This window comes from Sebastes fasciatus, chromosome 21 (assembly GCF_043250625.1).
Source record: "Sebastes fasciatus isolate fSebFas1 chromosome 21, fSebFas1.pri, whole genome shotgun sequence".
Lineage (NCBI taxonomy): Eukaryota > Metazoa > Chordata > Actinopteri > Perciformes > Sebastidae > Sebastes > Sebastes fasciatus.
In genome coordinates, this window is record NC_133815.1 from 8159477 (window position 1) to 8174107 (window position 14631).

At 42.0% G+C, this 14631-nt stretch overlaps 2 protein-coding genes across 2 annotated transcripts in view; both read right to left on the reverse strand.

Moving 5' to 3' along the window:
* Window positions 1–867: 867 nt before the first annotated feature.
* Window positions 868–12231, reverse strand: emilin2b (elastin microfibril interfacer 2b). Its single transcript, XM_074621461.1, has 9 exons — window positions 12009–12231; window positions 10964–11089; window positions 10571–10746; window positions 8924–10492; window positions 2846–3058; window positions 2706–2759; window positions 2567–2617; window positions 2356–2472; window positions 868–1331 (listed from the first exon to the last, which is right to left on the reverse strand). Exons 1-9 carry the CDS (start codon window positions 12125–12127, stop codon window positions 1000–1002), a joined length of 2757 nt encoding a protein of 918 aa, XP_074477562.1. The 5' UTR covers window positions 12128–12231; the 3' UTR covers window positions 868–999.
* Window positions 12232–13022: 791 nt separating this feature from the next.
* smchd1 (structural maintenance of chromosomes flexible hinge domain containing 1) overlaps window positions 13023–14631 on the reverse strand; it is a 31078-nt gene continuing 29469 nt past the window's right edge. The window contains exons 45-47 of the mRNA XM_074621451.1: window positions 14391–14559; window positions 14148–14306; window positions 13023–13325 (exon numbers count right to left, since the gene is read on the reverse strand). Coding sequence (XP_074477552.1) covers window positions 13231–13325; window positions 14148–14306; window positions 14391–14559 — 423 coding nt within the window. The 3' untranslated portion in view covers window positions 13023–13230. The remainder of the gene's footprint in view (window positions 13326–14147; window positions 14307–14390; window positions 14560–14631) is intronic.

Here is a 14631-nt window from a genome sequence, read left to right on the forward strand (position 1 = left end):
AGTACTAACCAATCAGAGGCAGAGTAGGGCGGGCCAAGTCTTCACTACAGCAGGATTCGTAATTTAGCTGCCCGATACGTCCCGGCTGCTCAATCAGTTCTGTGCAGGCGCATCTAGGCGCCAGCACAACGCAAAACGGATCGGGCAGCTGGGATGGATCGGGCACCGACAGTACACAAACCAACTAGCCGATAGTTTGCAGAGATGCATGCCCAAAAGACAAGCCCACATTTCTAAATAACGCCGACTGCCAAAGAGGGAAGCTGTGTTTGCACGGTCACGTTAATCTTAGTATGCACGGCTGCATGTAAACGAGAATATTAGTGGAATATTCATTTTCATTAGCCATGTAACAACTTAGTAGGAATATTGTCTTTTTCGGAATAAGGGCAAAAACCTGAATATTTTGTGCATGTAAACGTTCTCCGTGAGAGGAGCTTGGAAAACATTAATTTATAGTGTTAAGTGTGAACTTACATATATTTACTATATGTATTGTATTAATAAAATGTTTAAATCAAATATTGGATGATAATAATAATAAACTGGTATGAACTGTCGGATGTTTTAAGTCGTTTCTGAGAAAATAAACAAAACTGATTTCCTAAGTAAGTAATGAACAGATTGGATCAACTGGAAATTCAAATTTTAGCACAAAATTCATTCACATTAGCAATTGACTAGATGGTGTAGGTACAAGAAACTGTTTCTAATAAGGAAGAAACTCTGATTACTGCAGTGGACTACAACTGTTCAAGCAAATATGTATTTGTAAAATCTAGGTCATAAACAAAACTTCACAATATAAAATAATTGCAGTGTAAATGCACTATATATTACTATATAGTACTAATTATAGAAATAATCTCATTTATTTTTATTCCCTGCTGGTAAAGAGTGTCTTTCCCTCTAATAGTGTAAAATCCCCATTAGCCTTAACGTGTCCCCAGTAATGTTCACCATACTCCACACCAGGTGTCTTTAAAAAGACAGACATGGCTACCGTGTTGATGGGCTGGGGTACAGAAGCACCGCGCTGAAAGACGACAGGATCTCAGAGGAGGACGAGATGGCGAGTTTCCCAGCAGTCATGACAAGTCCCGCTCGATCTCCTCTCCTCAGCGACAGAACCAGACTCAGTGAGGTTGAGCTGCTGCAGTTACACTGATCATGTGACAGCGGCGTCGCCACTCCTGACGGGAAGCCCGTCGAGTCCAACCTCTGGATGTTGCGATTGGACACAGACAGGACCGCCGTGACCCTCTCCCCTCGCTGGGCTGTGAGGACGGCGGTCACCAGGTAGCGGCCGTCTTTGGGAGCTGTGAAGATACCTGAGAACAACAGAGATGCTCTTAAAGGGATAGTTCAGGTGTTTTGAAGGGGGTTATATGAGGTACTTATCCATAGTCAGTGTATTACCTACAGTAGATGACGGTTGGCACGCCCCCAGTTTAGAGAAGCAGACAGGAGGTACCGCACAGAAGCAAAGCAATGTACTGCTGGTGACGGGGGCAGCAGCAAAACGTATTTTAAATACTTAAAAAAAAGGCTCACCTAAACAATTCAGTAGCAGTTTAAGTGTACGCTATATTTAGAATATTTTCACTGCATTATCTTGCCATGAGACAGCTATACAGTTTGTTTCTGACGGGGAACTGAAGCCGTTATCTATGCTCTCGCCAAAGCAACCAGACACCATTGGGAAAGAACAGTAATTTTACCTCGCAGAACACAGGAGTTGCCGGTCTACCGCTGCCTCGATCGGTTAGTTTGTCTGTGTTATTGTGTGACTTTGGTTAGGTCAGATTCACCAAAGTCACATAATAGCACAAACAAATTAACCGATCGAGGCAGCAGTACACCAGCAACTCCTGTGTTCTGTGAGGTGAAAATTACAGGTTTATTCAATGGAGTCTGGTGGCTTTGGCGAGAGCATAGATGGATAAAACGGTTTCAGTTCCCCGTCGGAAAGGGCTCTCTGACGGCAAGATAAACCAATGAAAATATCCTAAATATAGCGTACACTTAAACTGATACTGATTTTTTTTACGTGCGCCTTTCTTTTAGGTATCTAAAATATGCTTTTCTGTCGGCCCCGTCCGAAGCAGTATATTGCTTTGCTTCCATGCGGTAGCTGCTTCTCCAAGGTGGGGGAGTGCTGACCGTCATCTACTGTAGGTAATTCTGATTAACATTATTTCATACATTTTATAGTCTAAACAATTAATTGACAAAATAATAAACTGATTAATCAATCAAATTGAAAAAAGAATCTATTGAAAATTACAAACTGTGGAGTAAAATGTAGGTTTATGCTTCACAGTTTGGTGCAGTGAGCGTGTAGCAACAGTTTACCTGTATGAGCGTCATAGTGTCCTCCGTCATTGATCAGCACCTTGTTGAATCGAATGATTCCAATCTCTCCCTGGAACGGAGGAAGAGTCAGACCAGCCGAGAACGACACCTTCTCACCTGAACACAGGAAAGGAAGCATTAACATACAAACATTATATTAACAAACATATCAACAGAGGCTGGGATCTTTATGATGATTATACATTCTGACCTGATGCTGGAGCAGGTTTCTGTGGTGATCGTCTGTAGGACGTGTTCACATCTGCTGATCAAAAGAAACAGTTTATAACAACCATCATTAATAAATGGTAAATTGATAGTTAAACTTTAGTAAATGATTAGTTATTTACCTGAGATGAGTGGCGTGTTAGGCTTTAGCAAGTCAGTGGATTTGACCGGGGAGGCTATGAAATAAAAACATTTAAAAATTTAGACATTTCATGAAACATGAAATAATCCTGGTAAACATGTACATGTTGGTGTGTCTCACCTGGAGCTCCAGCATAACCCTGAACAGGCATCATGTGCCCGTCTGTCCCCTTGGGCAGCCTCTTGGACGAGGTCATCTTGCCGGGGGGTCCCGCCTCTCCGTTCTCCATCACAGGCGGCCGTGGGAGGGAGGCGTCCGGGGGACCGACCGACCCGGTGAGGCTCTTACTTGAACCCCGGGTGTGTCCTGCGTCCTCCACAGCAACCTGAACACCTGAAAAAGACAGATATGGAGTGAGGGATGAGGCCGAGGCTGCAGGTCAGAGAGACACAGATGCAGGGCCAGATGTTTGGAGGCCGTAACTCAAGTCGAAAACCTTTGAATTATGAGCCGAAGACACAAATGGCCATTAGTTTTTATGAAGATAATTGACCAACTACAATTATCCTCACCTTAAAGCAATATCTACTGTAATTACATGTCATTCACTGGGAGCACTTACTGACATGTTGACATGTAAGCACTAATGGTGTTAGTTACAGTACACATGTGCTTTTCTTGCTCTGACAAGTTAAAGCATCTGCTGTGAAAAACAAAGTCTAATGAAGATCATAATAGAAGGAACTAATATGTACACCTTATAATATAAACAGGTAACCCTAAACTCTACCCTTCAAACCCAGGTGGGTGGTATGGATAACATCTTCTGTCATGGTATATGTCATTTTACAGTATATTGCAATATTGATATATTTCAAGATACCAGTACATTTTCTGGGAATTTAATGTGTTTCTGGGTAAAATGGGGTTGTTTCTAGAAGGTAATCCACAAGTTGCAAAACTCTCGCAAAATAGTTAAGGTTAGGCATTGACCTTGAACAGTTAAGGTTAGGAAAGGTCGTCAGGCAGCGAGTCTCATGAGTTTTTGCAAGTTTTCGCAATTTGTGTGTTACCATCTAGACACGACTGTAAAATGGAAATCATAGGAATATTTGATTGCCATAAAGCATGCCTGCACATTGATTTGCAAGAAACCCTGACCATTGTGGGCAATGTTGCAACTCAAACTGGGGGCAGGGCCATCGCAGGAGGTCACACATGACCAGAGGGAAAAATGACGAGAGCACCTCGAGTTAAAAAAGAAATCATATTCATGAAGGAACAATAAGCTAACGAATGTGCTCTGATGCCAACAAGGTAATCAAGATTCAGGTTTGCAAGATTTATTCAGACCACAACTGACACCTCTTCATAAATGGACACGATGCGAACGAGCAAGCAAACATCAGATTCTTTCAGTTTTCCCCAATGAAGATGTCCTAACCTGCTCCGTGCGTCTACGAACAGGCAAAGCGATGTTTCACTTGTTTGAGACATCGCTCGCCCTGACTCTATTTATGTAAAATTTTGCACACTTCTAACCTATTTTCACTGGTCAAAATCAATGCTGACAGTTAATCAATATCGCACTCTCTATGTAATAGAGAGTGACATCGCTCGTAGTATATCTGTACAATTTTTCGCACTCCATTCACTCGCTCGCTGTATGTTAAGAAGCATGTACAAGATGAACAGATTTTTGACAAAGAAGAAAATATCCAAAATATGACCAACAAGTATCTCGCTCTCGACTTCACTATCAATTTAACGAGAACGTTTTGTGTGTTTTGTGTCTAATAAAACTCTTATTTTGTGGGCAGTTTATCTTGTATAATTAATTTGCACATTCATTTGTGCTTTTCCCAAGAAGAGGGGACGACAGAAAGACAGCAGACTGGGCTTTTTCAGGAGAGGGTCTTAAAGAGACAGGCGCTAAAACGGAGTGTTTCAGACAGAGGGTGAATAAAGGTACAGTATATTCAGACAGTATGAGGAAAATAATAATGTTTTTTGAACATTAACGCATGTAAACATGTTCTAGTAGAAACCCAAAATACCATTATGAACCTGGAAATGAGCATGATATGTCCCCTTTAACAAACTTTTGTAATTACTTGTTTGCACCAACACATATTGACAAACCTCATAAGACTAACATGTAATTATATTCTATGATGTATTTCCAAGTTTTCACTTTAATTTTCACTTTTCAAGAAACATTGTGTTTATGGTAAAGCTACCGTCGACTCATTAACAGCCAAACTGTGATTATCCGAGCCTCTTATTATGGACACAAACAGAGAAAATGACAGACTTCTCCCATCATATGGTTATCATCTCGTAACTACACGCACCGCTGCATTCCTGAGAACCGCGGCTGGGACGAACCCTGGAGTTTATCAACAAATCAACCCTCCCGGCTGGGGGCACAAACTCTCTACAAAAAGGAAAAGGCAGCAGCACATAAAAGGCATCCCAGCCAGCAGCACACCGAGACAAGGCCACATGTTCAATCACCGGTAGACAGCTTGTCCCCTCACCTCGGGGAGAAGGGTCATTTAGTATAGAAGCCAGAAAAGCCTGCCTGTTAAACACAACATGTGGAGAGGGGCTGGTGGTGTAACCATAAAACAGCACAGGGGGTAAGTCTGCGTATACACACACATGTGCATGTGTTTCACTGGACTGCGTTTGTTAGTGGTGTCGCTCCTCATATACAGCGAGGTATGTGAGAAGTCTTTTACGGGACGGATTCAAAACTGATTTCAGACTTAGTGCTACGAGGATAAAAGAGGCAAACACAGGATGTATGCCAGCGAGAGCGTCCGTCATGATGAAAGAGGTGAGCTGTAAACAAATGCAGCTGGGTCTGCCGTCCACCACAGATTTGCATCCTTCCAGCAGAGCTGCATGGGAAACCCACACTTTGTTGTTTACCACTTAACCCCCCCCCCCACACAGTTCCAGGATACAACAGCCCCTTGTGTTACGAGAATGGCCACATTACACACCACATCATAATGAGGACTGCACAGCAATTTGTTGTGTTTTGACTTTATGAGTCACAGAAAAACACACTGCGCTCAACAGACTTGCATTTAAGAATCAATAAATCCAGCCTCAGAAAAGGGAAATTGCTAAATGTCAGATACTCTCGCACCCACTTGAGGGCTTCCTGTCAGGTCCCATCTTGTTTTTGGTTCATGGGGTTATCCCGTTTGACCGCTGACCAGAGTGGGTCACCCTATAAGTCACCTTATCTCCACTGAGCACTGTCAGAAGCAGGAAAGCAGGCTTTCTTATCTCACAGCGTCCCAATAATAGTGCTCAACCATGCTGTTTGAGCTGAGGCCGCCTTGTCAAACACAATGAGAAGGATGTGCTTTAACGCAAGTAAACGGATTAGGAAACGTATACATTCACACATGCACACTGACAAACTGAGGAAGTGGCACTTTGTAGTGTATGACTCCACGTACACAAACACCGCCAATACCGTTTTTTTGGTGTTCAATTATTTAGGCTATACAATATATAATAATAACAATATATATAAGAAGTATATAAGGGGATTTTGCGTTATCATGGATTCAATTAATTAAAACTATGGCTATGGTTAAAGGGGTCTTGACCCGCCCTGAAGGGGTTTCTTTCACAACAATGACCCGCTAGCTTTACATATATATTTTAAGAAATCAATGATTTGACACAAAAACGGTCCGCTAGAGTCCGACATCAGAACTGCGCCCATAGCAACAGTCTGTTATACATAGCAACGGTCTGTTATAAAGAAATAGCAGACTGCAGAACGCCGTGATTAACCAATCAGAATTGAGTATTCAACACAGCTGTGTAATAAAAAGCACTATTAAAGGTTGATTAATCATTAATAAAACTATTAGCGACAACTTTTAAACCTTTTATGAATGGTGCCTGATAGAAAGTGGTACTAATTTCTGTTTCAAACTATTTCAAGGTCAATAATCAACTTTCATGCTCATTTAAGTTCAATTATTATTTCTGAGCTGTTGTGCACATTCACTGGAGGCCCACTGTTGAATGAAGAAATGTGGATTTCAAGCAAAACCTCAGTGGCTTATATATATATATACTTCTGTCACGATGAGTCAACAGGCCTTAATAAATTAAAGCGAGAACGTCATGATCAGCGCTGAAACATAATTTCAAGAATGACATAGTGCATCTGTCTTCGTCCCTTTCCTGACCCTCTCTTTTCCGGTGTGACATCATGGTAAACACATTGACGAACGACCCTTGGGACCCTGGTGCCGATTTGAGTGGTGACACTGTTTATTTAAATAGAAAAGGAACTCAGCCGTGCAAGTTAAAAGGAAAAGTGAGAAAACTGCAGATGGGCTCGAAGAGACGGGAGTAAAATAAAGCACCGAAGAGGTTGTGAGGAAAAGGATTGACAGTAGCACCTAATCTAAACACACTGAAGCTCTTGGCTCTGATATAAAGAGTGCTCCCTGTGATAAGCTGTGTGGAGGAGGTCTCTCTGTAATGGACTCGTCCAAGCAGCTTTTTCCACTCTCTTCAGATAAGCAGAGGAGGAGGGAGACAATAGGATGAGGCAGCCGGCAGGGCAAAGACAAACAAGTTTTTTACATCCAAATGTCTCCTGGTAACGTTGAGCATGGAAATAATGAACAAAACTTCCCAATGACAGAATGATGAATTGAATGCCATATGATGACAACAACCATGTGGCAACCACTGGCATCCCAGAGATGAATCAGACGCATCTACCAGAACAAGAACCAGGACTACTTTATTCCAGCTCACCCCCCATGAGATTCTGGACTGGATCATATGCTGCATCACCTGCCACGTAAACCAGCGACTGAAGGTCCCAGAGGAAGAGAGTTGTCTCGTAAACCTTATGGGCGTGCTTGTAGTTCACATTTACATCTGCGAGAGACTGAGACGTCCAGCTCGGTCTCATAGGCACCATTAATGGGCTCATACGAGAAATATGCAACATATGCACTGATGTGAAAATCTGTACTTGATGATATGGTAATAGATCCAGGATATTAAATGAGATCACATTTTACACCCAAAAAACGATACATACACGTGCAGAGTTTATGGACACACATAAATGCACACTTGGATGGACAAAAAAGCCAAGCAAGCAATATTGCTTTATGCCAAGGCATTGCTCAACACAAGAGGGGTCTATTAAATCAAGCATGTGTCTTCAATCAAGCCTCCTTTAGCTGAGAACATGAAAATCCAACTTCCTCTCACTCACACACTCTGAAACACACTCCAACATCGCAGCCGCTCCAATAAATGGATGAAACAAACGGGACTCCAGTCCAAGCGATGATCTAAAAAGTTGGGGGAACATTACAGCTATTAGACTGATCTCAAGCTTCGACTATTTAAACTTCAGTGGATAATAAATCAGATTTAGCCCTTGACCTTTTTGACCTTGAATAGTAAAGGTTAGGCATTGACCTTGAATAGTTAAGGTGAGGATAGGTCATCGGGTAGCGAGTCTCACGAGAGCTTTTTGAAAGTTTTGAAGCCTTGAGTTCAGCATTTCGGCCGTCACCACCTTGGTTTTTTGGAACCAGAAATGACACGAGAGGGTGGAGCTGAGTACAACTGAACGCTGAATGAGACATTTTTAGGCGACTAAAACGTTATAATTAACTTTCATGAACTGAAAACACACTGTGAAAGTTCTAAAACAATGACAACTCCCAGACCGGACAACATCGTGGTAGCGACCTGTCAATCACAAGGTAGCCACGCCCTAAAGCATCCCCTGCTTTATGGTCTATTTGACTCTAAATGGGACCATAATTTACTAAATGAACATCATGCTGTATTGAAGAAGACTTGAAACTAGCGATTGAGACCATAAACTCATGTTTACAATGTTTACTGAGGAAATAAATCAAGTGAGAAGTAGGCTCATTTTCTCATAGCCTTCTATACAATCAGACTTCTTTTTGCAACCAGAGGAGTCGCCCCCTGCTGGCTGTTAGAGAGAATGCAAGATTAAGGCACTTACGCATTGGCTTCACTTCTCAGCTCCGGAGGTAGCTGCCTGGTTTTGACTTGAGCAAGAGTCTGTTTTACAGCTGAGGTATTCAACTTTTCATTTGTAGGAGGAATATTGTTTTCATGTAGAATGCAAGTGTTGCTTTAAATCTCTATAATATAATATAATCATTCACACATCAAGGTAATAAAATGGATCATTTTATGTTTGCAGCTTACCTGTCTTCCCATGATTGCTGTTCCTGAGCACCTGGAGGTCTCTGGCTACATTAGAGATGTTGTTCTGAAGGTTCTCACAAGTTCCCCTCAGTCCTCCAATATCTCGGGCATGAGCTCTAACCGTACCATTCAGCTGGTTGACACAAGTCCACAACCCAGTGATGTGTTTATTCAGACCCTCTTTGATCCTCTGGAGGCTACCGGAGATGGGATCCAGCTTGCCGCATACACCCTCCACGCTAACAATTCGGCTGTCCATGTGTGCAATCTCCTTCCCGACATCTTCAGTCTGTTCCCTGCAGTGGTTTACCTCCCTGCCCAGCTCGTACAGCTGCTTCCTCAGCTCCAGGAGGTCCTTGGCCTCCTGCTCAGCCCCCATTTTAACTTGACCCCAGGTGGAGTTGAGGATCGGAGACACCTGAGACTGCTGGTGGACTACATCCGATAGCGAGTCTTCCAACCTGCCCACACGCCCTTTCAGATAGCTAAACTCGCCATGTACGTCGGCAATGCTGGTGCTGTAGTTGAGGAGTTGCCCCTCCATGGCTCCAAGGCCATTTATCTGAGCTTTTAGACTAGTCTCTATAGCATTCACAGCAGTTCTGCAGCTCTGGTAGTCAGTCAAAAGACCACCAGATGGGGAGTTGGGGCTTGTATCTACTAACAGGGTGGTCAGTCTGTCTTCCATTGAGGCCAGCTTGTCCTCTAGAGTCTCCCTCAGGTCTCTCATGGCCTCTGCTCGTTCTTTCTTCAGCTTCTCCTCCACAGAGAGGAACTGGGCCACTACAGTCTTCTCAGATGAGTTCAGACGGATCTCAATGTTCTCAAGACGGGACTTTCCAGGATCAACCAGCTTGGTCTCAAGGTCCTGGATCTCCTTGCGGAGGTCCGTTTCCTTTGAGTCCATGAGCTCGATCAGGCTCAGGTAGTTGGCTTCTTGTTCCTCACAGTGATCCTGAACAGACAAGATTTTATAATCACATGAGTTCTTCATGTCTGCCATTTTGATGTCCATACCCTCCATCAACTCCTCTCTCAGAGCGCCGATCTTCTCGTCCAGGTAGGCACGCAGGTCTGTATTGCTGGCTGGGGGAGCAGGAGGGGGTGTGGGCAGCTGGTTCTGGGCGGCCTCCATTAACAGATGGATTTGTCCGTCGTGGCGGTTGACACGGCCCAGCAGGTCATCCAGTGTGTTGCTCTTGGACTCCAGATCGTCTGTGACCTGGCCGATCTTGTTCATGACCTCGTCCATCTGCATTGCCTCGCTCCCAAAAGAGAAGTCCTGCACCTGAACGCTGTGGGTCTCTGCGCGTCTGGCGCTGGCAGGTTGCTTGTAGTTATTCAGCAGCGTGACCAGCATTTTACTGGCGTCCTCTTGGAAATCCAGGCGCAGATTGGAGGACATGTCTGTCATTTTTGCCTGCATGTCGAGGACCATCTGGGATAGCCGCTGCACCTCGTCCTGCATGTGCTGAGATCCTCCATGACCCCTTAGTGGCCTCTGACTTCCGAACTGCCCCTCCCCTCTCCATGGATGGTTCCTCTGGGTCTCTCTTCGCCGATCTGGAGCTATAGCAAGGAAAAACAGAGAGGGGGATTAACTTTGTTTCACATGTTTTCATGCAACATTTCCTTAGTTATAATCACCTTGTGGGACTGGGTTATGTCCGGAGGGGGCCTGAGGCAAACGCTCCACTTGGAGCAGCGTTATGTCTTTCACCTCCCTGCAGTCATGGCCCTGGTACCCCGGGCAGCACCTCCACTCCAGCTCCGTTACAGTCTTGTATGCAATCTTATAAATGGGCCTAAAGTGTGTCCGATATCTGGAAGCATTTAACACATGAAGACATGAATGATGATTTAAAAACAATCACAGATTCTGTACAAAGGTGCGTTTTACAGTATAATAAGAGATAATAATTACGCTCATTAGATGCTCAATGTAAGATGTTCAACTCAAAATTAGCATTATGAGTATGTAGAGGGAGCAGATCTGATGTGGAGAGGCAGTTTGTAAAACACAGACTTCTGGGAACTTACATCACTTGTTGCGCACAGTTTGGCATCTCAAGAGGACAAGGCAAGACCTCCGGCTGCACGAAGCTCTCCGTGCCTCCCACGACGGCACAGCTCACGTTCTTGTGCACAACGTAGGCGCACCAGTTCCTGCAGAAAAGGAAGACACAAAAGAGGATAAATGAGACGCTTAAATGGATCAAATCAATGAGTAGTTCATTAACAACCAGTTGCACCGCCCTCCCTGAGTCACATACAAAAAAAACATTACTACTACTGCTAATAATAATAATAATAAAAATAATAATGAAAATTATATAAATTGTCAATATTTGTGTTTTAAATATGGAATTCACCCAGTAATATGTGTAATTTATAATAATAATAATCAATTTATTTATATAACACTTCTCAAAACAGATGTTTCAAAGTGCTTCACAAGACAATAAAAGCAGATAAATAAAGTAAAAGATATGGTAACTGTTAAAACAGAACATCACAGAACATATCAATAATAATAGAAGTGGTCAAATGGTAGGACAAGTTGATAAAACAAATATACAGTATATATACATAAATGTGTATAAATGTAAACATGCGTCCAGAAACGGATGTGTACATGCATATATTTATACCCAGTCTTCTATTTATAGGAATGTTACAGTAAAAAATGTGTTTTCAATTTGATTGTAATGTGATTATATTTTGTATTAATAATCTGAATCTGTAAAGTAACTAAAGTTGTCAGATAAATGTAGTGGAGTAAAAAGTCTAATAATTCCCTCTGAGATGTAGTAGAGTAGAAGTAGAAAGTAGCAGAACATGGAAATAAGTAAAGTAGAAGTACCTCAAAATTGTATTTAAGTACTTAGTTACATTCCACCACTGAGTACATTTTATACTGTTGTGTTTTTAAAAGCATTATTTACTCTTCCTGTTGGAATAAAATAATTAATTATTTAACTGCAAAGTAGTAATGTGTTTTTGATACCTTCACTTTTTTTTTGCATTAAATCATACCTATAAACATTTCCACTGTTAACAACCAATATAAACATCCATTACTCACTTGTTTCTCTGTCGTGTTTCAGTAGCAGAATATGCGTTTCCCAGAAACATGTCATGTTGGAGAGGTGATCCACCGATGAGAGGAAGCGTTATTAAAAAATGAAAAAGTGCGCACTTCATGGTTAAAATGTTTTTAAAATACTCCAGTATGTTTTCAGATTGCAGTCAGTAGAGGAGCTCTGTGGTCCAGATATCAGATCTCTCTCTGTGGTGCTCAGACCTGAACCAGCTCCTTCCAGCCTCCTTGGGTGTGACGTTAAAGGGACCCCCTCCAATACTGAAGATGCTTTTTCTTTTTTCCACTTTCTCAGCTCACACACACACACACACACACACACACACACACACCAAAGCTCACATCCAACTCTTCCAAAAACACAATGTCATAGGCCTATGGAGAGCCATTTGAGCATTTATTCCATATCCTTGATATCAGACGTCAGTGTCCTCCACTAGTTGGACATTTTGTCTTACTAGTTGAACAAAAACTCTTACTAGTCACTGTTTTTCAGCAACTAATGGCACTTTTTGTCCTGCACTAGTTAACTACTAAGGTAAAAAAAGATCTTCACTAGTGCAACTACTGGACTTTTTTTCTCTTACTAGTTAACTAGTAAACATTTTGAGCCTCACTAGTTAACTAGTAAGGTCAAAAGGCTTTAACTAGTTAACTAGTAAGGTCAAAATGGCTTTAACTAGTTAGGTCAAAAGGCTTTAACTAGTTAACTAGTAAGGTCAAAAGGCTTTAACTAGTTAACTAGTAAGGTCAAAATGGCTTTAACTAGTTAACTAGTGGGCATTTTGGCCCTCACTAGTTAACTAGTGCAGGACATTGTAGGTCACTAGTTAACTAGTGAGGTGAATATGTCCTTTACTAGTTAACATGTCAAATGTGATTTAATGTTATTATTGGGGACGTTTGTGAATGTTTGTTCTGTTGTTTCAAATGAACAAAAAACAAATATAATATTGAAAAAAAAAGAAAAATAAATAATGACACAAGCAAAGACCAATCTTGGTAAATATGTATTTGTTATAGAGAAATCATTATTTGTGATATATTATGTCATGCATAAGCAATGTTGATTATTACAGTAGTGTTAAAAAATATATATATATTAAAAAGAAATCTGTACAAATAAAAATTACAACAACTTAATTAGCTCAAAAATAAGAACATAATAAAATGACCAGAAGTTTGTGCTCAAACTATCATGCACGTCTTATATGGATCTCTGCTTTGCTCTCTTCGGATTGATGCTGGACGGCTCACCAGCTTCCGCAAGACCCCGTTTCTCTGGTCGTACTGGTGTTGACACTAGAAGTAGAAGAATACAGATCAATTAGAATAGTAAGTAATTAAGAAAAGCTTTATTTATACAGCACCTTTTAAAACACACCGTTATAAAGTGCTTCACGCACAAATAAAACATCCAATAATGATGGAAACCAAAGAATAATTACAATATGAAACACAGAAACAATGAGAGACAGACCAAACTAAAACAGACAAACACATATGTGGATGAGGTCCAGAGATTCAGCAGCTCTGGTAGATTGGGGGGAGGTGATTCCAGAGGTTTAGGGCTTAGACAGAGAAGGCCTGATCACCTTTTGTTTTGCAGTTTGAGCTCGGGGATCGATAAAAAGGCTGAGATTTGAGGATCGGAGTGTTCGACAGGTAGAAGAAGGAACTAGGAGATCAGGTATGTAACTGGGGGCGAGGTCATGCAGTGCTTTATATGTAATTAGCCAGATCTTATTCTGAATTTTACAGAAAGCCAATGGAGGGATGTCAGAACAGTGGTTGGCTAGATGTGGTTAATAACCTGGCAGCTGCAATTTGAACCAACCGTAGGTGATTTAAAGCAGTTTGACTGAGGCAGGTGTAGCGGGAATTACACTAGTCTAGACGGGAGAAAATGAAAGTGTGAATTAATAGTTCCGTGGACGACAAGATGCATCTGATTTTTGCAATGTTTCTTAGCTGGAGAAAACAGGACTGGGCAAGTTTAGTGACACGATGATCAAAAGTTATATACCGGTCAAAGATGATACCAAGATTCTTAGCAAAAAAATAACAAGCAATACGATTTTTATACTGTAAATGTATTCTCTGCCCTTAGGTCAACAAACATACCAAGTTGTCTATCAATCTCCTCCAGCTGTTTCTTATGCTCCTCCATTTCTTGTTTCTTTTTCAGCAATTCAGGAGACTTCATGCTTCTTAAGTGATCTTCGAGTTCCTTTTTTGCCTGATCCTTCTTCTCCAGAGCGGACCGGTACTGGCGGAGCAGGTCTGTCGAACAATACAAGAGAAATTAAAGCACAATCTGACTGAACAGGACCGCAAAAATGAACTTTAAAATATGAGAGACGTCACTGATGTGTTCTTTAAGGCCGTAGTAATGCTGTGGGATGGGGGCTCCAAACACTAGTAATGTGTTCATCGGTGGGGCTCTGTTCCCGTCGCCTCCGAACTTGCCACTGGCACTGATCCTCTCCCCCTGCCTGGTCAGGATGGTGGGACACGGTATCTGATTGCGCGCCACCTGTAGGCAACGGCACATTTAGAGGAAAAATAACCACCCGGCCAGTAAATGTATAGCACTGCTCCACCAGCG

Coding starts and splice junctions, on each gene's coding strand:
- emilin2b (XM_074621461.1), bottom strand. CDS start 12,127: ATGAAGTGCGCACTTTTTCATTTTTTAATAACGCTTCCTCTCATCGGT. Junction 10,493..10,570: donor ACATAACCCAGTCCCACAAG/GTGATTATAACT, acceptor TCCTTGCTATAG/CTCCAGATCGGCGAAGAGAG. Junction 3,059..8,923: donor CAGCAATCATGGGAAGACAG/GTAAGCTGCAAA, acceptor TGTCTTTTTCAG/GTGTTCAGGTTGCTGTGGAG.